The sequence below is a fragment of the Ranitomeya variabilis genome, chromosome 1 (assembly GCF_051348905.1).
Source record: "Ranitomeya variabilis isolate aRanVar5 chromosome 1, aRanVar5.hap1, whole genome shotgun sequence".
Taxonomy (NCBI): domain Eukaryota; kingdom Metazoa; phylum Chordata; class Amphibia; order Anura; family Dendrobatidae; genus Ranitomeya; species Ranitomeya variabilis.
In genome coordinates, this window is record NC_135232.1 from 201423653 (window position 1) to 201448720 (window position 25068).

The window sequence follows — 25068 nt, forward strand, 5'->3', positions numbered from 1 at the left end:
TGTTATTAACAAAATAATTAATAATCCTTGCTGCATATGTGGAGATGATCGCTACTTAGACTCGTACAATGACTAAAATTAATCCCTTTACATTTTATTTTCTCTTTTTTTCTAGTATTCCAACAATCTATCAATTCATTAAATTCATCTCCTTTAGGCTGCATTTTTATGTCATAGTAAGTGCGGAATAAACTTTCACGGCAAAAAAAAAAAAACATACACCACGTCTGGGAAGTGTGAACACAGTCTTATATTTATCAGTAAAATCACTGCTTTTCTGGTGGACAGTGATTAGCTGCAGGGGTTAATGGAGGATTAAAGTAACACTACAATCAAAGTTTTATCATCTTAATATATTGCAGTCATCATATTATACAGCACTGTGTACTTACAGTTGCTTATTTTGCCTTTGTACCCAGCTAATTCTTCTGTTTTCCTTTATGTCTGACATCACGTGATTAAAAACCGTTTACCTGAATCCTTCTAAGCTCTATGTTGAAACAGGAGGTCCACGCAATAGATGTTACCTCTAGAATTGAGCGAATTTGTTTGGAATTGGTCACCGAATCTGAATCTTTGTGCTGAATGTATTTTTGATGATCGATTGGGAACACATTAGGTAATTTCTACTCCCATTGACTCTAATGACGTTCAGATGTGTTCGGCAGTAAATATTGTTTTTCTAATATTCGTCGATTTGTATTCAGAACCGAATCAATTTGCTCAACTCTAGTTACCGCTCCACGCAGTTGATGTTACCGCTCCATGCAGTCGATGTAGATGTTGCCGCTCCACGCAGTAGATGCTGCCGCTCTACGCAGTCATATTTGTGCCCTATTCATGCTGAATGTATGTTTGATGTTTGATTGCGAACACATTCGGTAATTTCTACTCCCATTGACTCTAATGACGTTCGCCTGTGTTCGACGAATATTACAAAAACAATATTTGCTGCCAATTGTATTCAGAACCGAATCCGAACAAATTCGCTCAACTCTAGTTACCGCTCCACGCAGTATATGTTGCCGCTCCACGCAGTATAGGCTGTCGCTCCAGGCAGTATATGTTTCCGCTCCACGCAGTAGACGCTGCCGCTCCACGCAGTATAGGTTGCCGCTCCACGCAGTAGACGCTGCCGCTCCACGCAGTAGACGCTGCCGCTCCACGCAGTAGACGCTGCCGCTCCACGCAGTAGACGCTGCCGCTCCACGCAGTAGACGCTGCCGCTCCACGCAGTAGACGCTGCCGCTCCACACAGTATAGGTTGCCGCTCCACACAGTAGACGCTGCCGCTCCACGCAGTAGACGCTGCCGCTCCACGCAGCATAGGTTGCCGCTCCACGCAGCATAGGTTGCCGCTCCACGCAGTAGACGCTGCCGCTCCACGCAGTAGACGCTGCCGCTCCACGCAGTAGACGCTGCCGCTCCACGCAGTAGATGCTGCCGCTCCACGCAGTATAGGTTGCCGCTCCACGCAGTAGACGCTGCCGCTCCACGCAGTAGACGCTGCCGCTCCACGCAGTAGACGCTGCCGCTCCACGCAGTAGACGCTGCCGCTCCACGCAGTAGACGCTGCCGCTCCACGCAGCATAGGTTGCCGCTCCACGCAGCATAGGTTGCCGCTCCACGCAGTAGACGCTGCCGCTCCACGCAGTAGACGCTGCCGCTCCACGCAGTATAGGTTGCCGCTCCACGCAGTATAGGTTGCCGCTCCACGCAGTATAGGTTGCCGCTCCACGCAGTAGACGCTGCCGCTCCACGCAGTAGACGCTGCCGCTCCACGCAGTATAGGTTGCCGCTCCACGCAGTAGACGCTGCCGCTCCACGCAGTAGACGCTGCCGCTCCACGCAGTAGACGCTGCCGCTCCACGCAGTAGACTCTGCCGCTCCACGCAGTATAGGTTGCCGCTCCACGCAGTAGACGCTGCCGCTCCACGAAGTATAGGTTGCCGCTCCACGCAGTAGACGCTGCCGCTCCACGCAGTAGGTGCTGTGTGAGTGAGCAAAGCTGCTGAGCGGTCACGTCAGCCAGAAGAGGACTGGTGCAGCACTGTAAATTAATGAAAACTGTGATCGTCAGTATTTTTAGACACTTGGACACCATTGCATATATAATTAGGAGAGATTATGGAATGTTGCCGAGACAGCTCCTAAGCAAGCTTACAGACAATTTCAACCAACAATTGAACTTTTTGCTCTTTATTGGTCTGTCTAAACTTCGGAATTCGCCCAACAATCGGTAACGATGCCTCCTTGTTCCAGATTATCAGCCAGTGTAATTGGGCACTTAGCTTTGTTATTTTTTGATTATCTGAAGAACAGAATATTTATGGTTTTTCACTTGCTAATTTTGCCCTCATTCTTTATTGTAGATGCATCCTTTGGGACTTTGCAATAACAACGACGAGGAAGATTTGTACGAGTATGGCTGGGTTGGAGTGGTGAAACTTGAGCAGCCTGAAATGGATCCAAAACCATGTCTGACTGTGTTGGGAAAGGTAAGGAAGCCGCAATGCCAGTGTGAACAGTACTTTATTTGTCAATTAGCTGGTAACTCTGTTAGCTGTGCTTGACAGACAAGAGGCTGTCGTAACTGCTGTTTGCTTGCTTTGTATTAGGAAATTGCTAGTTGATACTTTTTTATGTCATCACTAGAGCAGTGTTCCCCAACTCCAGTCCGCTTTATCGCCTGTACATTATACTAAGGGAATCCTGAAAATATGATCTGCTGATGGTTCTTGAGGACTGGAGTTGGGGGAACACTGCACTAGAATGACCCTAAACCCAATCTCTGTGTATTTTCAGCATTGTATGTGTGCATGTACACTCACATCATTTTTGTACTGAGGAAGCAGCACACACTATTTTTCATATGTAATTATGCTGGTGTTAGACTTTTGGCAGGGAATAACATTTATTTTTGGTTTCCTCACTCCTTTAATCAATTAAATCTGATGTTCATGCCTTTTCCGCTTACTTCCCTCTGGGTTTTTATGGGAGTTTAGCCAAGACTAAAAAATATTGAGCTAGTTTTTGTGTAGTTACCATTCTAACACTTTTGTATTTTTTGTGCATTTTAGAGGCCTATGTTGTAGAGCAATGTTTTAACCTATGATTTAATACATTCTTTCCGAAGGAGTGATAGACTGAAAGCATTGCTTGTTACATTGCAGATTGAAAATGTCCTTAATTCTAAAAAAAGACACACTTTGTTTTTTCTTTATTTTTTTTTTTTGTCATGACTCGCTGTAGGCAATACATGACTGCTTGCTCTTGGGCAGCAACAAATTAAGTTTTCTGTGCATTGACATCCCATCATTTGCAGGAGTGGTGTATCATTAGTAATTAGTAATAGACCAGTAATCTGAATAGGGCTTGCAGAAATCCACATTTTGATGTTTATTTTTGTTTATAAATGGAAATCGATGAGATGTATATATTTTATGACCAATTTACACGGCCAGCAATAAGCGCCAATAAAAGTTTTCCAGTGCTGTTTTTCTATCCTTTTTCCATGGACAAAATGATGGCTAATGAGATGGTTCTGTCCCCATGTACAGTGCTCGGGGCGATGTGGTGCTGATAATGTGATGATGTGATGCTCACCTGACCAACGGGTGTCTTGCTTGTTTGTCGGGTGATTGCATACTTGCGTTAGATGGCCGATTATCACGTTGTGTAAATGTGCCATTACATATCATGTAGATATGAATATTAAATTTACATGAGTCATCAGATAGTAAGGAGTTATCCCTTGTGAAATCTTGTCTCGCAATGGTTGGTGGGTTCGATGCTTTACCTAGAAGCTTCTATGCGGGTGTGTATATATAATATGCACAGTTGCAGTTGAGAATCCTGCTCCTGTCTTCTTTTCTTCTCTTGCTTCACCCTGAAGCCAGGACACCTGCCTCTACAGAGTTATCAAGCCTTTGATGTTCAGTAAGCAGCGGTGGGTGGGAACAGGGAGAGAGGGGGTCGAGAGGCCCTCCATGTTCCTATTGCCTATTCTAAAAGACAAGCGATGTCCAGACTTGTCAAAGAGGAATTGAGTGTTTATATATGTAACCACACCACCTCCCCCAAGTATTCTCTCAGGTGTGTCTGAGACGGCGGGAATCTGAAAGATACGCACACAGGAACGCCGCTGGAAAAGTATGTGATGGTGCCATCTCTGGAGCACTTATCTTTATTGCATATTCATCCTCTCTGGACATTGTAACCTCTGTCGGCTTTTATCTAGTTCCAAGCTTAGGAAATCTCTGTAAATGTTAACGGCTTTAGTTAAAAGCTTGAATATGATTGAGATTTAATGTCCTGCAAATTATACAATATGATTGATGGAACAGTGGTGGAAAAAGCTGCCATCAGATTGGAGGGCATAGTTGTTGCGGTATGTTTTATAAATTAGTGAACGGTTTTGCAGAGACAATATACATGCAGTTTTCATAATCAAATGTATAATTTAAAACTCTGTGACTTACTGTATGTTTTTTGCTCAAATCAAGTCTCTAAGACTGTGTGCCCACAATGAGCTTTTGGTCAGTTTTCGAAGCTGTGCATTTTTGCTGCATCAAAAACGCAGCATCTAACGGTTCCAGCACAGTGGATGGGATTTCTAGAAATCCCATATCCACTGTGTCCATAGTCTCCTGCAGATCACCCGTGGAGACTGACATGCGGTGCGTCTTCCGCAGCAGCATGTTAATTTTTCTTGTGGAGACACTAGAAATGTATTGAATGAGGTAAATCCACACTGTTCAGTGAACCCATGTGCCTTGACATACAACACTGTGCCAAAATGTAAATTCTCATTAAAAAGTTTTTTTGTACCGAGATTTTACATTTATATACGAATTATAGCTCAAACTAATGTTTTAGCTCCCCATTTTTGTGCTCATTATCCTTCTCATCGGAAGCGAGGAGGGATTCCTGCTGGTGAGCAGGCCATACAATAATCTTCAGCGTGTTCTCTGCTTGTCAGAGTGCTTTATTTCACTAAGCATAAAATTATTTGTAAAATAACCCTTTAAGTGACTGAGTGTCCAGGGTCTGCATTAAAGGTGTAACCAAGGCATAAGGTTAAACATATGTTTTGCTATATTTAGGTCTATGATTTTATGTATGCTGATTTGTCAGTTGAGTCTTTTATAGTCATGGCTGAAAGTGTTTTCACCCTTGAAATTTTTCCAGAAAATGAAGTATTTGTCCCAGAAAATTATTGCAGTTACACATGTTTGTTTCCTTTGTTTGCATTGAAAAAAAAAAAAAAAAATCGGCAAAAAGGCAAATTTGACATAATTTCACACAAAACTCCAAAAATGGGCAGGACAAAATTGTTGGCACCTTTCCAGAATTGCTGGTAAACAATTTTGTTTCGAGCATGTGATGCTTGTTCAAACTCACCTGTAGTAACAGGTATAGGCAATATCACACCTGAAACCCTATAAAAAAATAAGTTGACTCAATCTTTGCATTGGGTGTCTGTGTGCCACACTAAGCATGGAGAGCAGAAAGAGGAAAAGAGAACTGTCTGAGGACTTGATAATATTTCAACAATTTTGATTCTCAACAATCTCAAGGTTAAAAGACCATCTCCTGAGATCCTCGTGTTCCTTTGTTCACGATGTGCAACATAATCAAGAAGTTTACAACCCTAGACCCTATAACTTTTCTCCCTGGTCGTGTATGGCAGAGAAAAATTGATGAAAGGTTGCAATGCAAAATAGTCCGGATGGTGGATAAACAACTCTAATCAAGTTTTAAAGAAACTCAAGCTGTCCTGCAGGATTTTGTGTCGCAATGTAGTGCCCATTGTCAGAAAGCTGGGTTTGCGTCCTAGGTCATGGGTCTTCCAGCAGGACAATGACCCTAAGCATGCTTCAAGAAGCACCCAGAAATGGATGGAAACGAAGCGCTGGAGACAGCGTCGGACTGGAACGCTTTGGGCCCACCAGAGAAAATCATTCTTGGGGCCCACTATGCAGTTACCTAGAAATACAAGACCACCAATTGTGTGGTAAAACACGCTAATATCAGGGTATAATAAAAGGTAGTACACGTCTTAATTATGTAGCAGATGTTGGGGTTGAATCATAGAGGGGTAGCCCCCTCATAGAATATAATGTCACCCCTTGAGAGAATAATGCAGCCCCACCACAGAATATAATGCAGCCCCCCATAGCGTACACTGTAGACCCCTCATATAGTAATATGGAGCCCCCCCAGAATATAATGTAATCCCCTGAGAGAATAATGCAGCCCCACCACAGAATATAATGCAGCTCCCATAAAGTATACTGAAGCCCCCTCATATAGTATGATGTAGGCCCCAGAATATAATGTAGTCCCCTGAGAATAATGCAGTCCCCCACAGAATATAATGTAGCCCCCCTCACAAAGTATAATGCAGCCCCTCTCCACCCCCATCATTGTCCTCATCACCACCTCCATCACTGCCCATTCCACCATCTCCATCATTGCCTCCTCCCTCACCATCATTGCCCATCACCTCCCCCACCACCATCATTGCCCATCACCTCCATCATTGCCTGCCCCACCGCCATCATTGCCCATCACCTCCATCATTGCCTCCCCCACCATCATTGCTTATCGCCACCATCATTGCCTATTGCCTCCATCATTGCTTCCCCCTACCATCATTGCCTCCCCCACCACCATGATTGCCCATCACCTCCATCATTGCCTCCACCTCCATCATTGCCTCCCCCACCATCATTGCCTCCCCCACCTCCATCATTGCCCATCACCTCCATCATTGCCCATCACCTCCATCATTGCCTAATCACCTCCATCATTGCCTCCCCCAACCTTCATCATTGCCTCCCCCGCCATCATTGCCCAATCGTCTCCATCATTCCCTCCTCTCACCTCCATTGCCCATCACCTCCAACATTGCCCATCACTTCCAACGTTGCCTCTCCTCACCATCATTGCCCCCCACCATCATTGCCCATCACCTCCATCATTGTCTCCCCTCACCGCCATCATTGCCCATCACCTCCATCACTGTCTCCCCCCACCGCCATCATTGACCATTGCCTGCACTAATGCGTCCCCCACCAATATCATTGTGCTTCCCCACCAACACACACGCAGGCACACTCACGCATGCGCACACACGCAGGCACACTCACACAGACACACTCACACGCAGGAACACTCGCACACTCGCACGCAGGCACACTCGCACGCAGGCACACTCACACGCAGGCACACACAGACACAGGCACTCACACACAGACACAGGCACACTCACACACAGACACAGGCACACACAGACACGCAGGCACACTCAGACACAGGCACACTCACACACAGACACGCAGGCACACTCACACAGCACAGCTCACCTCCCTGCAGCCTCTTCTTTGCCGGCAGCTTTCTGTGTGAGACAGCGTGCTGGATGATGACGTCGTCCAGCTGGGCTGTCTCAGACAGGAAGCAGGACGTCTGGATGTGCTGCTGCTGCCAGGAGGTGAACTGCGCTGTGTGTCTGACTCTGTGTGCCTGTGTATGTGGTGCGGACGGTGCGTGTGTGTGGTGCGGTGGTGGGACTTTACATGCGGGCAGTGTTGGCCTCACCCTGCAGCTAACGCTGCCCGCTATAAAAAAAAAAAAATGGTATTCACGCTTCTCCACGCCCATAGGGGCGTGGAGAAGCGTGAATATTCATTTTGCTTTAGCAGCGGGGACAGGATCCTGTCTCCAGCTGCTGCTAGGCTGGCACAGGGCGGGCCCCCTTGACTCATGGGCCCCATAGCCACTGGCTTGGGGCCCCTGGAGCAGTGGGGGTCCTTGAAGCAGTGGGGGCCCTAGGCAGCTGCTGGCAAGTATGCCAGCAGGTGTCAGTGTCTCGGCCCACCGGAGAATCCTCCGGTTCTCCGGTGGGCCAGTCCGAGCCTGGCTGGAGAGTTCTGAAGTGGCCAGATCTAAATCCCTTTGAACACCTGTGGAGAGATCTTTAAATTGCTGTTGGGAGAAGGCACCCTTCAAATATCAGGGACCTGGAGCAGTTTGCAAAAGAAGAGTGGTAAAAAATTCCAGTTAAAAGGTGAAAGAAGCTTGTTGAGGTTATAGGAAGCAATTGATTGCAGTTATTTATTCCAAAGGGTGTGCAACCACATATTAAGTTGTGGGTGCCAACAATTTTCTCCTGCCCATTTTTGGGGGTTTTATGTGAAATTATGTCCAATTTTCATTTTTTTTTTGTGCTGTTCCAATACACACAAAGGAAATAATCATGTGTAATTGTAATAATTTTGTGTGAGAAATACTACATTTTCTGGAACAATTTCAAGGATGAAAGCTTTCATCCATGACTGAAACTACCTTTTTAGGCTGTGTACACATAGTAAAATATATTGTTATTCTCTTAATGCATTATAACTAGCGATGAGCGAACTTGCTCGGATAATGTCTTATCTCTGCACGCTCGAGTGTTATCCGTGCATCTGGGAGTGCTCATATATTTTATTCGAGTCCCCACGGCTGCATGATTTGTGGATGTTAGACAGCCTTAACACATGTGGGGATTCCCTAACAAACAGGCCATCCCTGCATGTGTTGCAGCTGTCTAACAGCTGCAGATTATGCAGCTGCGGAGACTCGAACATAATATACGATCACTCCCAGAAGACCAGAGCATGCTCGTATAAGACGTTATCCGAGCACATTCGCTCATCACTAATTATAACATGAATAAATACCACATCCTTGCAGTAGATATTAATTAAAGAGGTTGTCAACTACTCGGACAGCCCCTTCTTAATCATAATTTTCCCCCACGTAAACTAACAACCTATACTTCGGTGCCATCCCAGCAACGTTGTGACGTTATTTGAGCCCTTCGGCTTCTAATGGGCCACTTCACTCTGACTTACTTTGAAAGTAATTGACATCTGGAGGAAATCGGAGAGCAGCAGCAGCTTTCACTTCTTCTGGATGTCAAATTCATACTTACCATATTCATCTCCACAGTAACACAGCAAACAATCTGTGTAGTCCGGTCCTTCAGCCTTAGGCTGTGTGCACATGTTGCGGATTTGATTGCAGTTCCGCAGCGTTTTTTGCCGCACGGAATTGCATCAAATCAGCATTGTAGTGCACAACCAATGTAAGTCTATGGGAGCCGCAGGCTTGTTGTGCACATGCTGCGGAAAAAGCCGCACCGCAACGCAGCTTTTTTTTTTTTCCGCAGCATGTCACTTCTTTTGTGCGGAACTGCAGCGTTTCTGCACCCATAATTTACCAAATGTACAAAAGTATAAAGTATGGAAGAAAATACGAAACTTCAGAATATACAATGTTTGCTTTTTCAGTCTGCAGTAATCTTGCCTAACCACCCCATAAACATGTAAACTTTACCTATTGTGTAGGGTTGGTTAAACTGTACAATGTGAATTTTAGAATATTCTCTCGTGTGATAACATGAGTAACATTGTTTCTTCCAATATATACAAGTGCTTCTCACTAAATAAGAATATCATCAAAAAGTTAATTTATTTAAATTCTTCAATAACAGTGAAACTCATGGAGCGCCCCTAGACGCAGGGCCGCGGGGTACTCTGTACCGGGCCTCTCTGTCTCGGTCCTGGGGTTGTCACGGTGGCTAGACCTGGTCCGTGACCCTGCTAAGGGGCATCCAATGAAAGGTGGGATGGTGGTGCGAGGTGCAAGGCGCGATGAATAACGAGGACACAGGGTTGCAGTCTCTTTACCTCTTTACTGAAGGCTTCAGGATCCGCAATCCAGAGCACTGCTAAGGCTAGGTTCCCATTGCGTTTTAGTGTGAGCGCTAACGGACAGCGTTGCACGGTGAAATTAACGCTGTGCAACGCGTCCATTAGCGCTCCCATTGCCAGCAATGTTTAAGCGCATTGCTAGCGCGTGTCATTTTCGGCACGCGCTAGCGATGTGCCATTCTTTTGTAGCGCGCCTTGGACACTGCTTGCAGCGTCCGCGGCGCGCCCGAGGTCCGTTCCCCGCTCTCGCAGATCGGGGATCTGCGCTAGCAGGGACGTTTAACGCGACCCCTTAAAAGACATTGCGTTAGCGCAATCCGCTAGCGCTTAGCGCTAAACGGATTGCCCTAACGCAATCTGAACCTAGCCTATCAGGGCAGGCTGAGACCGGCCGGTCCGAAGGCACATTCAGAGTTTCCTTTGCAGGTGGAAATCAGTGCCTACCTTCTAGCGCCTGTGTGTTGTAGTACCTCCCTGCTGAGCACCACGGGATAGTCCTCACAACTGTTGTGTCTGTTTCTGATGTTCTTTCTCACAACTCGTATCTGTTCTGATGTTCTTCTCCGTCCCACAGATGATATGGATAGGACGCACCCGTATGACGGCTAGGCCTGGAGTTCTTCCAGGACCCTAGTGTCGCCCCTCTCCCACAATTGCCCCCTATGTCTGCTTAGGTGATTTAGGTGAGACAGCCAACCTATAATTAACTGTCCTGCCGCTGTTTGAAGTATTGCTTGGAGCCTAATACTTGGCGTTCCGGCCACCGGCTACGCGCCTCAGTAGGATGTTGCCACGATCTTAAGGCACGACTCCTACTGGCTTTATCTCCTTTTTGCTGCGATCTCATTTCTCACTTCTCCACAGTAAACCTCGCTTCGTTTCCTTTCTTAGGACGCCGCCGCAACGGGTGCAGGCGCGGCTCCGTAACGTTCTGTTCTGTTCGCTAGGCCACTGTCAGGATCCCACCCCTGACAGAGACCCCCCTGAATCTTCCCCTGCAACACCCTCTGCCACAGGATGTTGCCTGGATCCAACCCAGTCAGCTTCTGTCTAACTTCCTGTCCGGCCCCCAGTTTTACCAGATTGTGAGGAGTGGCCTAACACATAGAACCCTTTGCTCCCCCTGGTGGCCAGAGTGTGACTTGTAATATGTGACTGTGATACCTGGTCAGGTGAACTCCTTAAGTGCCATCAGACGTACACACTCCCCTTAGTGGTGGAGCGTCAGTACTGCAACGACCAGGACTCTGGGGCGCTGCACTCATATATTATATAGAGTCAATACAGAGTGATCTATTTCAAGTTATTTCTGTTAATGTTGATTATTATGGCTTACAGCCAATGAAAACCCAAAAGTCATTATCTCCGTAAATTAGAATACTTTATAACACCAGCTTGAAAAATGATTTTAAAATCTGAAATGTTGGCCTACTGAAATGAATGTTCAGTAAATGCACTCAATACTTGGTCGGGGCTCTATTTGCATCAATTACTGCATCACTGCTGAGGTGTTATGGAAGCCCAGGTTGCTTTGTTAGCAGCCTTCTGCTCATCTGCATTGTTGGGTCTGATGTCTCATCTTCCTGTTGACAATACCCCATAGATTCTCTATGGGGTTAAGGCGAGGCGAGTTTCCTGGCCAATCAAACACAGTGATACTGTTGTTTATAAACCAGGTACTGGTACTTTTGGCAGTGTAGACAGGTGCCAAGTCCTGCTGGAGAATGAAAATTCCATCTCCAAAAAGCTAGTCGGCAGAGGGAAGCATGAAGTGCTGTAAAATTTCCTGGTAGATAGCTGTGCTGACTTTGGTCTTGATAAAACACAGTGGACCTACACCAGCAGATGACATGGCTTCCTAAACCATCACTGATTGTGGAAACTTCACACTAGACCTTAAGCAGCTTGGATTTTGTTCCTCTCCACTCTTCCTCCAGACTCTGGGAGCTTGATTTCCAAATGAAATGCAAAATGTACTTTCATCTGAAAACAACACCTTGGATCACTGAGCAACAGTCCAGTTCTTTTTCTCCTTGGCCCAGGTAAGACGCTTCTGATGTGGTCTATTGGTCATGAGTGGCTTGACACAAGGAATGCGACACTTGTAGCCAATGTCCTGGATACGTCTGTGTGTGGTGGCTCTTGAAGCAATGACTCCAGCAGCAGTCCACTCCTTGTGAATCTCCCACAAATTTTTGAATGGCCTTTTCTTAACAATCATTTCAGGGCTGCGTTATCCTGATTGCTTTTGCACCTTTTTCTACCACATTTTTTCCTTCCACTTAACTTTCCGTTAATATACTTGGATACAGCACTCTGTGACAGCCAGCTTCTTTAGTAATGACCTTTTGTGGTTTACCCGCTGGCTGCATGCTGGCTGCAATATTGGATTGAAGTTCATTCTCTGTCCTCCGTAGTACATGCCTGCACAAGGCAATCTTGCCTTACGCAGGCGTGTACTATGGAGGACAGAGAATGAACTTCAATCCAATATTGCAGCCAGCGGGTAAGGAAAGGGTGAATCAAACACCCGAAAACCCCGCCCCTATGGCTGAAAATTGTTCCCTCCAAATTCAGGTGACAGAGTCCCTTTTTACTTATTCCTCAGGAAGCTGACAGCCTTTCTTGTCAGATTTGTAAGTGAATTTTCAACTTTACGGGCAAGGAGTATGGGATATACAGTACTTTTTTTTATTTTTATTATTATTATTATTATAAATGGAGAGAGAAAAATATTTGTCTCATAAGATATATTACCAAGTTTCTGTGCAAATACTGGTAATTTTTGCAAAGTCTGATGAAATTAAAAGTTAGTTAGTTAAAATCTACCGTACTTAAAATTAAAATATTTCAGGGGTAGAGAATTTAATTTGTAATTTTTTTATGTTTTTTTCTGAAATTAGGTACAGGGAGTTGAGATATGGAGGGGTGTTGTAACTAGGTTCTGTCAGTGTAAGTAGCTCCACCAAGCCAATCCATATACCTCGGCTTACTTTGTGATTGTGATATTAGGATTAGCTGCATTTACACCTGAATGTTTGTTTTGAGTGGCGTCATGGTTTAATATGGATTAATAAGGTAAGCATTTTAATCCAGTCTGAGTATTGGACGTGATAATTGTACAAGCTGTCTTGCATTGGTTAAACGGGACCTGTTAGATCTTCTGGCAAGTCTGTTCTTATAAATACTTGTATTCCGCATGAAATGGCAATGCTTAAGCATCTTTTCTTAGAACTCTTTATTGTGGTGTTCCTCTGTTATTCCTCATGGAAATATACTTATAAAATAACCAGTGCATGTTACTATTCCCACTATCTGGTCAGTGCTGATAGAGCGCATATATCGTACAAGCTGTAGTACTGTAACTCTGGTTAATGATACAGTTCTCTAGTGAGGAAGAATGACGTGAATGATATTAGGATAGATTTTAAGGTGAAGTCTATAGTAGTAGTAGTAAAGGTCCGCCACATACATTAAAGACGGACCATCCAATATGTATGGGGACATTTGGACTCATTCCCATCACATGATGTCAATGGAGAGAAGAATTGGCCATTTTTACTCCTTTCGACCTCTCTAGAGAGAAGCTGCCACTGAAGGTGTCTGACAACGGCTTTCTCCACTCTATAAATACAGAACAAACGCATGCCCAGTTGACCCCAGTGCACTTCTGTATATGTACAGTAACTCTTACAAAAAAGCTGATCTAAGGGCCGCCAATACATATTAGATACAAGTTGTCTGAACCTACTAATTTAGGCAGGACTTGCCAACCTTCTGATGTGTATGAGTGCCTACCGATTCTCTCCCGACACATGACGTCTGTATCGGGCCTTTGAAATTTCAATGACTGTTGATTTCAAGAAGAAAAGGCTTTCTACTCTCCTTTCATTGAGAACACCTGAACACTTGGCCGAGCCCAACACAGATATGTATGGGGAAGTCAGACGAGATTGCGGTCTGCCAAATGAACGTTCTTTTGACAGCTATCTTTATGGCCAGCTTAATATTTATGGCTACCCTGAATGAGTAATGTAGATTTTTGTTTTATAAGTTTAACAGTCCATAAATAATTACATATATTTTCATATAGGTATGATTCACTGTGAAATTCTCTTTTTTTTTCTTTTCTCTTTTATCATGGTTGCTGTCTGTATAACTGGAGCTCCTTTGCATTGTACAGTACAAAAGGTCAGGCCATGAAGGACAGAGCAAGATAAAAAAGCATGCTGAGGAAGGAAAGGGATAGTCAGTCTGTCCTGTATCTCTCCTGCACATAAATAGTTATCAGGCAGTGTGAGAAACCTAAGGCCTAAGGGCTCTGTGTAATCTAATACGTCCTAGGCCTCAAATAACCTCATAGCCGGCTACACATCTAAGAGAGTCTTTTAATATTTCAGACGCCTTCTTTCTATGAAATACACAGAAGCTGACATTCTTCATGTAGAGTTATATACATTAATACTGCTGTTCCAGCGAGAGTACCTGTACCTGGATTATATAGGTGTGTAATAATAATAATAATAATAAAAATAATAATTATTATTATGTGCTGTGCTTTTAGAAGTGGACACCATCCCATGGCATTACAAGATCTATTCCTTAAATAATAAATAAAAGCACAACACAGAATTTATTGAGTGGAAGAAAAATGGCCGTGATGTTTATTTAGGGTTAAACCAGTTACAAACAAAATAAATAATGTAATCACAACTTCCATATTTCCATAAAAATACCAAATCCAATCCGCCCATACCAATGGGCGATTTTCCCACAAACAAGAACATCACGACGGGGACTTAACAAAGAAAAGGGGAGGGAGGGTGGGCTCTTCTTTTCTTCACTTCTCCAGCGGAATGATGTTCCCTGGTAAAAGCTGGCAAATATATAGCAGAATAAATCTGCCCAACAACCATAACCACCAATAAAAATCCTTTGAAATGGGCGCCAAAAACACCAGTTAAAACCAGAGCTTCTAAAAATAGCTCACCATGGACATTTAAACTGACCTGAGATTGAACCCTAAATTAAAGACCAATGTGCATATCTGATAACAACAATATTCCTAAGATCTGTAATGCCATGAGACCCCCCCTTTATTTCATTTTTTGGCGGGGGGGGGCTAGCATGGCATTACAAGATCTATTCCTTAAATAATAAATAAAAGCACAACACAGAATTTATTGAGTGGAAGAAAAATGGCCGTGATGTTTATTTAGGGTTAAACCAGTTACAAACAAAATAAATAATGTAATCACAACTTCCATATTTCCATAAAAATACCAAATCCAATCCGCCCATACCAATGGGCGATTTTCCCAAGAGCCAAGCCTCAAAGAGGCGAGGCCCCCCCATAACCACACAGCCACTTTTCAACCATTGATTGTAAATTTAAGTTAAAAATATCCAATCCAATAACTGATAAATGGACCAAATCATTCCGAAAAAGTCCTGGTAAAAACCCTTCTAAATCCTCATGACGAAAAGAAAAACCGCCAATTAATGGTAAAAATTTACTCATACTCCTATTAATTCTTTTACGAATCTTATCCAAAAATAAAAACTTAGAATCAGACCATAAAATTCTGGGGACAATTTCAGAAAAAACAAGACCAACAGACGGAAAAGACTGTCTAATGCTGCAAATATCAGACCTCATAAAAGCTAATAAATCTAAAGTTCTCATTTTGCCCAGATCGTTACCGGACAGATGAAAAATCACTAAATCTGGAAAAGGAAACATGTTAATACATTATCTAAACTCAAAACAAAAATTTGACCATTTCATGCCCCGAACACTGTGCCAGAAGATCTGAACTTGAGAAGAATTAAATGATAAATTCTCAGTATAAACTCTCTGCCTGGCCCTCTTCTCTGCCCAAAAAATATACGAGTGTCCAATAATCCACACTATGAATGGACCTGAAAAATAAATAGATAATTAGTAATCGTAAAGTTCGTGGCGAACATACAATTTGAATCTATTAGATTCCCATCTACCCAATTTCTGTATTGAAGCATCCTCTAAGCCTGATCTGGCTGCTTCGGTAGCAGCTCCTATACGGAAAGAATGGGAAGTGATCCTAAGGTGTTGGTAATTCAAAGAACATAAGCATTTTTTTAGAACTGCATTGAATTGAAATATAGTTACAGGTAAACCATCCAAATGAATAAATAACGGGCCTGAAATATCTGGCCTAATAGTAAGCCAACGCCTTAAACTAGATACTGGGCAGATTAACGGCTCAGGGAAAGAGTTAATAATTAACCTAGAACCTCTGCCCATCTGGTCTGTTTTTGATTGTCTAATAAATAAAACTACTTGAGAATTATCAACTCTGACATCAGAAATGAACAGACCAGAAGGTTCCGATGTTTTAGTTGAGACTACCTCGCCAACCCGCAAGGCACCGAAAAATGTGAGTGTGAATATTGAATAAAATAAAAGGCTCTCCTCTCTAGAACTACAAACATCAGGGAGCGCTAAGCATAATTCCTTCAAAAGCTGGAAAGAGATCGGGCGTCTTGAATCTGGTTTAAAGTTAGATCTCTTCAAGCCCTTCAAAAATTGTTTTAAGGGAAAAAATCTAGTTAGCGGGGGGTTACCCCTTAATTTTAGAAAAAACGATACCCCTGCAATGGATTTAGCTATAGCTGAGTGGGAGAGGCCTGATTCAGACAGAGATACTGCAAACTGCAGGCCGGATAAGGCATTGGATACATTACAATTTAAGTTATGAAGGGCGCAAAAATTCACCCATCTAAGCCACGCGGCCGAATAATCGGCCCATGATCTAGCAGAGAGGGAATTCCTAATACACTGAGGAATCAAATCGAAATCAGCTCCCAAATTGACTGCGGGCAAGGAGTTGGCTCCAAATCTGCGTTGGGTACCTGTAAGCAAAAAATTGACCGCTCATGTTTGCACAGTGAACCCGCCACTGAAGCCCATGCACTCACACCTTGTTTCGCTTTGATCCAAATATTAAATTTTAGGCATGTTAAAACCAACTGTCTTATAATCAAAGAAGCACATTTATTTTTAGAGGACAGGGTGTTTATGGAGAGAAGTACTCCTTGATTCAATGAAAAGATGCTAATCCTGGAGTTTTGAATCAAAGAGCCCCATAAATAGAGCCCCAAAAAAATTGCAAAGAGTTCCAGCACCATCTCATTATTAGTGATATGAGAATCCAACCAATGAGATGGCCACTGAACATAACACCAATGATGTGACAAAAGAACACCACAGCCGGAAGTGGAATTCACTGAAACAGAGAAGGGGATTGAGTCAGCAGAAATAAAAGCAGTTTGCCAGCAAGACTTTCCGTTAAAATCTGAAAGAAATTCTAACCAAATTTTTACATCCTCCTTCATCTCAGAAGAAATTCTGATATGAGAAGTAGGAGACGTTAATCCTTTGGTAGCATCATAAAGCCGTCTAGAAAAGACTCGACCGATTGGAATAATACGCAAAGCAAAATTTAGTAGGCCGAGTAAAGATTGAAGATCCTTTAAGATCACCTTCTTTTTGGTAAGACAATTATTTAGTGCAGTGGATAATTTTACAATTTTGTCCGGCGGGAGTCTGGATTCCATTTTAACCGAGTCTAACGTAACGCCTAAAAACTCGATACAATTACAAGGAAAAACGGTTTTCTCATGGGCAATGGGAACGCCAAAATACTCGCACATTTTAATAAAACTATTAAGTGTATCTAAACAAATTGAGGATTCAGGGGGGCCTACAAACAAAAAATCGTCTAGATAATGCAAAATATTGACGTTGGGGGAATTAGATTCCAGTATCCAATGCAAAAATGATGAGAAGCTCTCGAAGTAAAAACAAGACAGGGAAAAACCCATAGGGAGGCATTTGTCAAAGAAAAACTGGTTTTCAAAATAAAAGCCTAATGAATTAAAACCGTTAGGATCTATAGGTAATAACCGAAACGCCGACTTAATGTCCGATTTGGACATAAGAGCGTTCTTACCCATAGTCCTAAGCATGTCTATGGCCAAATCAAATGATGAGTAGCTAACAGAACAGACGTCTTTATCTACCTCATCATTTAAAGATGAACCAGTGGGGTACGATAGGTGGTGAATCAGGCGGAAAGATCCCGTATCTTTTTTGGGTACTAAACCTAACGGAGAAATACGAAAATTTGGGAAAGGAGGGGAGGTAAAAGGACCTGCGACCCTACCAAGTTCCAGCTCGCTAAAAATTTTTTCTCTAGCTATTTCGGGATTAAACGCCAGAGAGGGAAGATTCCTTAACAACTTACAACCGATCCCTTTAAAAGAAGGCACAAAAAAACCTTTAGAAAACCCGTTAAAAATTAATTTACTGCTCAGAAGATCTGGGTACTTGTTTAGCCAGTACACCAGTCTTTCCAGCTTCACTGGGGTCGAGGCTTTTTGCATTGCTGTCCCTGGAAAGTGTTTGCTGAGCGGACTGCTTTTTAAAGCATCGTGACATAGAGTGTGCATTTCCGCAAAATGAACACTCATGTCGAAATCTGCAGTTAGTATTCCACTTACAGACAGAGTCATTAAAGGCAAAACAGACGCCCTTCTTAGGGAGGGCTGATGACACCTGTTTAGCTGAAGACTGTCTCTGAGGCAGCATCAGATTAATCCAAAGCCCCACATCCTTCGTACCCCAGGAGAGGTCAGGATGAACAGCTAACTTTTGCCTAAAAGATTCATCATAATTAATCCAGGCAAAACCGCCAAAGTTGCGGTATGCCTCCAAAATTATGTCAATGTGTTGAAACAATTTACTACATAAATTGGGTGATTTCTCGCCCAGGACCGCCGAGTAAATTGAAAAGGCCTGTATCCAATTGTTGAAAGATCTGATGTGACCACGTTTAACGTCATCCGAATCAGATCTTTCATCGCGCCTCTCCAACCTACCCGGCTGATCCCTGCGAGGAAGCAGAGAAAATAAATCAATGTATTGGTTACTCCAAATCAGCTCCTTTGTTGCTGAGCTGAGATGAAAACCAAGGGCAGAAAGCTCACAAGTCAGAGCTTCTTTAAAGTGATTCTGAGGAATTAGCGTAGAGGATGTGGAAATTCCAGGACTGTTGTCAAAACTGACAACTGTGGGAGAAGGAGATTTAAAAACCTCCCCCAGTGTCTCTGAAACCACATCCTTGATCATGTTTTTAAAATCAGAGTGCGAGACAGACAGGGGCACATGAATGTTCTCACCCCTACTGATGGCGTCGCTGCTGCGTCCAGAAGAGTTGCCAGCACTCCAGCCCTCCATGTTGGGCGAGCGCCGGTGCGAGCCAGCTGATCCTGACCCGATGGAGTCCTCACGCTGCGGGAGCACGCGATCCGGTGCGGGAGCTGGGATGCTGGAGGAGGCCGCAGCCATCGCCGACAGGGCGCCTGACAGAGGGGTTCCCGCAGCGCTTGTACGGCTGCATCTTACCCCTGTTCTGCCAGCGCTCACTGATGACGCGGCTGGCGACGGCTGAGGACGCTGTGTGAGCTCTCGCGCTGGGCTGCGAGATCTCCTGGATGCAGCACCGCGAGGCTTCCTGGATGGCGCTTGAGAGCGGCGTCTGGTCCTCTGCGACGGGCCCGGTCCATCCTGAGGTAACGGCAGGGCCGGAGAGCCTGGAGCTCTGATGACCAATGGTGGCTCTGCAGCGTCTTGACACGGGGACTCAGCCTGGGATGCCGGTAAGGGAGGGGGGGAGACGGCTTCGGATGCTACCGCATAAGGTTCTATAGCGAGGCAGCTCCTTAGCCAGTCAACCCCGCCCTCAGCGCCGGCTCTGGAGATCAGCTGCTGCAGCAATTCTTCCATCCTGGAAAGGGGTCTCTTCTTTTCTTCACTTCTCCAGCGGAATGATGTTCCCTGGTAAAAGCTGGCAAATATATAGCAGAATAAATCTGCCCAACAACCATAACCACCAATAAAAATCCTTTGAAATGGGCGCCAAAAACACCAGTTAAAACCAGAGCTTCTAAAAATAGCTCACCATGGACATTTAAACTGACCTGAGATTGAACCCTAAATTAAAGACCAATGTGCATATCTGATAACAACAATATTCCTAAGATCTGTAATGCCATGAGACCCCCCCTTTATTTCATTTTTTGGCGGGGGGGGGCTAGCATTCTATTTTTATTTAACTTGACTGTCTCTTAACATTTTGGGAGACTATTTTTCACATTTCCACATTAGCCACAAACGGACTACCAGCTATTCTGAGCTTTCTATAAGACCACAATTGTTGAGTTACTTGTGCTGCATTACTGTCTGTTAATAGTTGAAAATTTTATTGAGGAAAAAAAAAGGGGAGAATAATTCTGTAATGTAACATTGTTGGAACATTTTTAATCTAAGCAATAAAATCTTAAGGCACCAATACATATACTGTAAGACTCAGCCAAACTTGCTGACATTAGCAGGAATAGCCAACAGGCTAATGTGTGTGGGGGCTTTCTGACTTCCCCCATAGATAGTGTCAGGAGACAGATGGATCTGGCTTGCTGAATTTCAGACAGCGTTCCATTTATTTTTCTTCTCCGAGAGGAGCCACTTGCAGGAGTCTGGCAGTACCTCTCTCATAGAAAACACAGGAGCGCTTGGCAGAGTCAAGAGTTCCTAGGTATGGTGTAGCCGGGAGAGATAACTGTTGGTTTTCTAACATGTATGGGTTCTTAAGTGGTTTTACACATTAGGATGGGTCCATACAAATGACTTCCATCAGTCGCAGCGTAAGGCCGGGGTCACACTTGCGAGTGCAATGCAAGAAACTCGCGCATCAATACCTGGCACTGCCGCTGGCACTCGGGACCGGAGTGTGCGGCTGCATGTATTTCTATGCAGCTGAACGCTCGGGTCCTGAGTGGCGGCGGCAGTACCGGGTATTGATGCGAGAGACTCGCACGAGTTTCTCGCATTGAACTCGCAAGTGTGACCCTGGCCTAAGGCAGAATTAACCAGGCAGTAGATACCTCTGGCTCTGCTTCCCTGGATCTCAAAAAACAGATCTACTGGGAAAAGCTAACCTTCAGAAGAACTAAAGTGAACCTGACTGCTGATACATGCTGCCCAATCCACGGGCTGTATGATCTCACCCTGGTATATTTGACTCTGAAATGCTGTGGTGCTTCAGAGAAAAACATTCTTTAAAAGCCACCGGAGGCTGGACCGCCCTAAAGACTAGTCTTCCTGTCTTAGTAGTGGACACTGCAGACCCTCACAGAGCAGGCTTCCGCACAGATCTCCTATATCCAGATGACTGATGAAGGTCAGGTATTGACCGAAACGCCTCTTAATTTTCTGGAATTTCTTCACTCAATAAATAAGTTTTTGAATACACCTATATGAGTGTCAAGTATTTCTCCATCACAGCTGACGGATGTGGTTATCCTACTTGTGCACCACCAGAATTCCAGAAGTGCCGTGTTTTTCTAATTACTGGAGACTAGTCAGACAGGCGGATCCCCTTGCCTCCTGCTCTGCATTGACAGGTCTCTGCCTGCATGCGCTTGTACAAGAGTAAAGCACAACATTTATGTATTCGGTGACCCAGTAGGATCATATTCCTATAATTATGTAACGTAAACGTGGCATTTGGATGTGAAAATGGTAGGTATTTATTTGTGCAGGCAATAAAAAAGAAGTTTCAGTCCTAAAATGGACCTTCTTCAGTAACAAAGATTGCATAGGTGAAAGGAAATCAAAAGCGACAGGCTGCAGTTGCTGCTGCCCGTCACTTGTTCTTTTGCTTCTGATTTCCTTTTACCTGTGCAGTCTGTTACTGAAGAAGGTCCATTTTGGACAGAAACGTCTGTATTTTTATTGCCTGCACAAATAAATATCTACCGTTTTCACATCCTAGTTCCCAGTTTACTTTACATACATCCACGTATTTGCAGAGACTCGTCACTCCCGAGCAGCAGGCGGGGAGAAGGTCCTGATACATATTGAATTACGGCCAATCGATTTTGCTAGGCGTTGAGGGTCTCTGGAATATCACCTGAAGCATTATGAACTAATCAATAGAAATTAGTTGTAAAATAATATACTGTTATTTGTATTTGTATTATTTTTCAGTGGGTTAATAAAAGTATTGAGTACGGTGTAGAATCCACATAGAGAGTTAGTATATATTATTTTAATCACTGCAAATTATTCTCGATCTTTCCTTACATGTTTTCTTCCCAACGCATTAACCCAAGATCTAAAAAGTTAGACTGCTAATCCTCACTAGACCTCAGCAGTATCTGAGAAGATTAAGAGATTTTTTTATGTCTTGATAAGGTCCTTTTGAAGTTGATTTGAAAAATGTTTGCTGCCTATTGAAGTCTGGTCATTTGGAATAAACACATGAATCTTTGGACATGTGCCATCCTGCTGGATCTAAACAGAATAAAGACTGTACAGATCATATTTTAGTAAAGATTTAGGCGTAATCATTATTTTTCATCTTCAAGTCACACAAAATAATTTGTAGTATTTTCTAATTTATAGAGTTAAAGTACTTTTTGTATTTTTTTATATGGGTAAAGATTATACATTTTTGGAGATGCTTTCTATAGATATACATACGGTAATTTGAGAACTGGTAAAGGGATATTTATTCAAATTAAAACTGTTGGCTTAACCCCGGAATTGGTGAGGGGTCCGCAGTACTGACCGAAATCAGTGGGTTCAGTGACTATTTATTTGTATGGGCTAAGAAGAGGACTAGTTAACTTGTGAATCAATTTTACAATGAAAACTATCCTTGTGGTGAGTGTCCATATAATATGTTGGGGGACGCTATACAGCTTAGTCCTCTGTATATTCATTATTGTTTGTTTGGATGCACATTAAAACGTTCCATCAAATAGGGACAAAATGACAGAGTTCTTCCATGGTCTTCGAAATATTGTTGTACCCTATACGCATTTTTTTAATATGGGTAATTATATCTGTCAATTGTTTTAGGACAATAGACGTGAAAATAACAACTTCTAAGTTAAGTGTCATCTTTAAACCATTCCATCTACTTACAAAGTTTTTGGTAGGGGTTATCCTCAATACTTGACTGTGGATATGTACAATATTACAATACACAGTTGGGTTGACCTTGCTAACTACATACTGTGGGAATTCTCTCACTAGTGCTTACTGTACAAATAAAGTTGACTGCTATTACAAAAAGCCCCTGGTTCTTTTGGCAGACATTGTGTGGGATGAGCGAACCCAAGTGGGTGCTCCATGAGAATTCAAGACCAATGTAAAATACTTTGATAAATGACTCTTAAGTCACTTTTCAGTAATTCTATGTCTCAGCAGAAAGTATAGGGCTACTGATATGTAGCAACAATAAAACCTAACATGATGAAATTTGGTATGACCACAGAGTAATTATTAAGAAGAAACTCTGTAAATTGAGATGAGAATAGTCTCTTGTCTACCAAATCTGAACAAAGCTCTATGAAAGTGATTACCGGTAATCTATTTTTCAAAGAGCCGCTAATGTGGCCATACACATTCAACTACTGTCTGCTGACCCTGCTGATTTCATTGGGACTGGCCAAATAGCTAATGTGTATGAGCTGTTCTGCTCAAACTTTTTTGCCACAATAATAACCAAGAAGATATCAGACATTTCTGTTTTAGCAAACTTGATAGTTTTCATGGCTTTTTTCTGTGAATACAGGAGAAATAGCTGCTGTCTGAACAAGCTGTGGCCTCCTTGGAGCTTGGAATGGAGCCCAAAAATATTAGGGTAAAGTAAGCCAAACCTGGTGATGTTTGTTGGAACTGGTCAACCATCCAATGTGCATAAGGGCCTTCTTTGATGTGCACCACTTTAAAGCCTATGAGACTGATGCAAGTTTGGTTAAAAATGGATCAGATAAGTTAATGTTTACTTGTCCAGTCAATGAGCAGAGCCTGATTTATGCGCAAGCCTTTATTTTTTTCATGGCCTAATTTACCAGTGAATGAGCTTTTAATGAATAATGTTGAATAGGGGCCAATGTATGGGCTAATGACAAACCACTAGTCATGTGTGACTGGTAAATTCATGGCCATGTAGCATCACTTCCTAGGACTATTCATTTCTTGAGTATCTCCAGAATTTAGTTCCAAAACCAAACTTGCCGATTAACAACTTGTACCATTTTTATGCCTTCACATTTACAGATTTAATTATGGAATTTATTCAAGTACCAGGGTGCCAGTTCAGACAAGACGTTGCAGCAACCCCAATATTTTGAGTTTTTTTGTAGTCTGTAACAGCATTCTCTTCTGTGCGCTAAATAGTTCTGAAAGGTTCTGTGATTTCATCCCCTCACAAAAGCCTCCTTTTACTGCTGCCCCATGCATGGGTTGCCTTCCATCACCTAAGCACGTTCCATTGACTTTATTGTTTTGCATTGTAGTTTAATCAAACAAGTCCCGGTGTCCTCTGCGGCTCAGAGTAAGGGCCCAGGTGTAACCGGGAGAGCCACAGACAAGTAAATATTCCGTCCACAAGACACAGGCAAAAGAAAACAGATTAGTTTTTTTTTTTTTTTTAGCAGAATAAAGAGTCTTAAGTTACATGTCTTTACAGTATCTTAAGAAGCCTCTAGTGTTATTACCACCTGCACACACAAGTTGTGAATATGCAAAAGAAAGGGAGATTAGAGGGAGTTTATCCAAATAATACGGAGGTGTCCCCCAAGAAAGCTTCAAACAAATTCTCACTCATTCACAGTCAACCATAGCGATACATTCATTTTATTCCCATTCATACATCTCTTGGCATAGCTATGTGCCCCCCTCACCCTTTTTCACTAGGAATTAGTGAAAATGTAATTTATTGTCTGGGAACACTTTTGTACTACTGGCGCACCATGAAGGATACATTGGTGTGTAAGCTGAATACATGGACTATTTCATTCCTCCTAATGGCTCCCGAGCCGCGCATCATATGTCGTATGTTATGACTGGTCTTACCTCTGATAGGTCACTGTTTTGTTTCCAAATTTATTTATTTATTTTACTCATTTATATAGCGCCATTAATTCCATAGCACTTTACAGACATTGGGGCTCACAATCTACATTCCCTATCAGTATGTCTTTGGAGTGTAGGAGGAAACTGGAGAACCTGGAGGAAATCCACACTAACATGGGGAGAACATACAAACTACTTTCTTGTTTTTTTTATTTGAATTGTAATTGTTTTTATATGACACCTAGTCTTTTTTGACAGTTTCATAAAGATAAAGTAGCCTGGGCTTTTTTCTTTTCAAGGCAATTTCTCCAGAAATCTGACATTTGATATAATGTA

At 43.1% G+C, this 25068-nt stretch overlaps 1 protein-coding gene across 2 annotated transcripts in view; it reads left to right on the top strand.

The window, feature by feature from the left end:
• The window catches only part of ZNRF3 (zinc and ring finger 3), a 174057-nt gene that overhangs the window by 111357 nt on the left and 37632 nt on the right, over window positions 1-25068 (top strand). For both annotated transcript variants that reach the window (XM_077292036.1, XM_077292047.1), the window contains exon 2: window positions 2373-2498. In XM_077292036.1, coding sequence (XP_077148151.1) covers window positions 2373-2498 — 126 coding nt within the window. The remainder of the gene's footprint in view (window positions 1-2372; window positions 2499-25068) is intronic.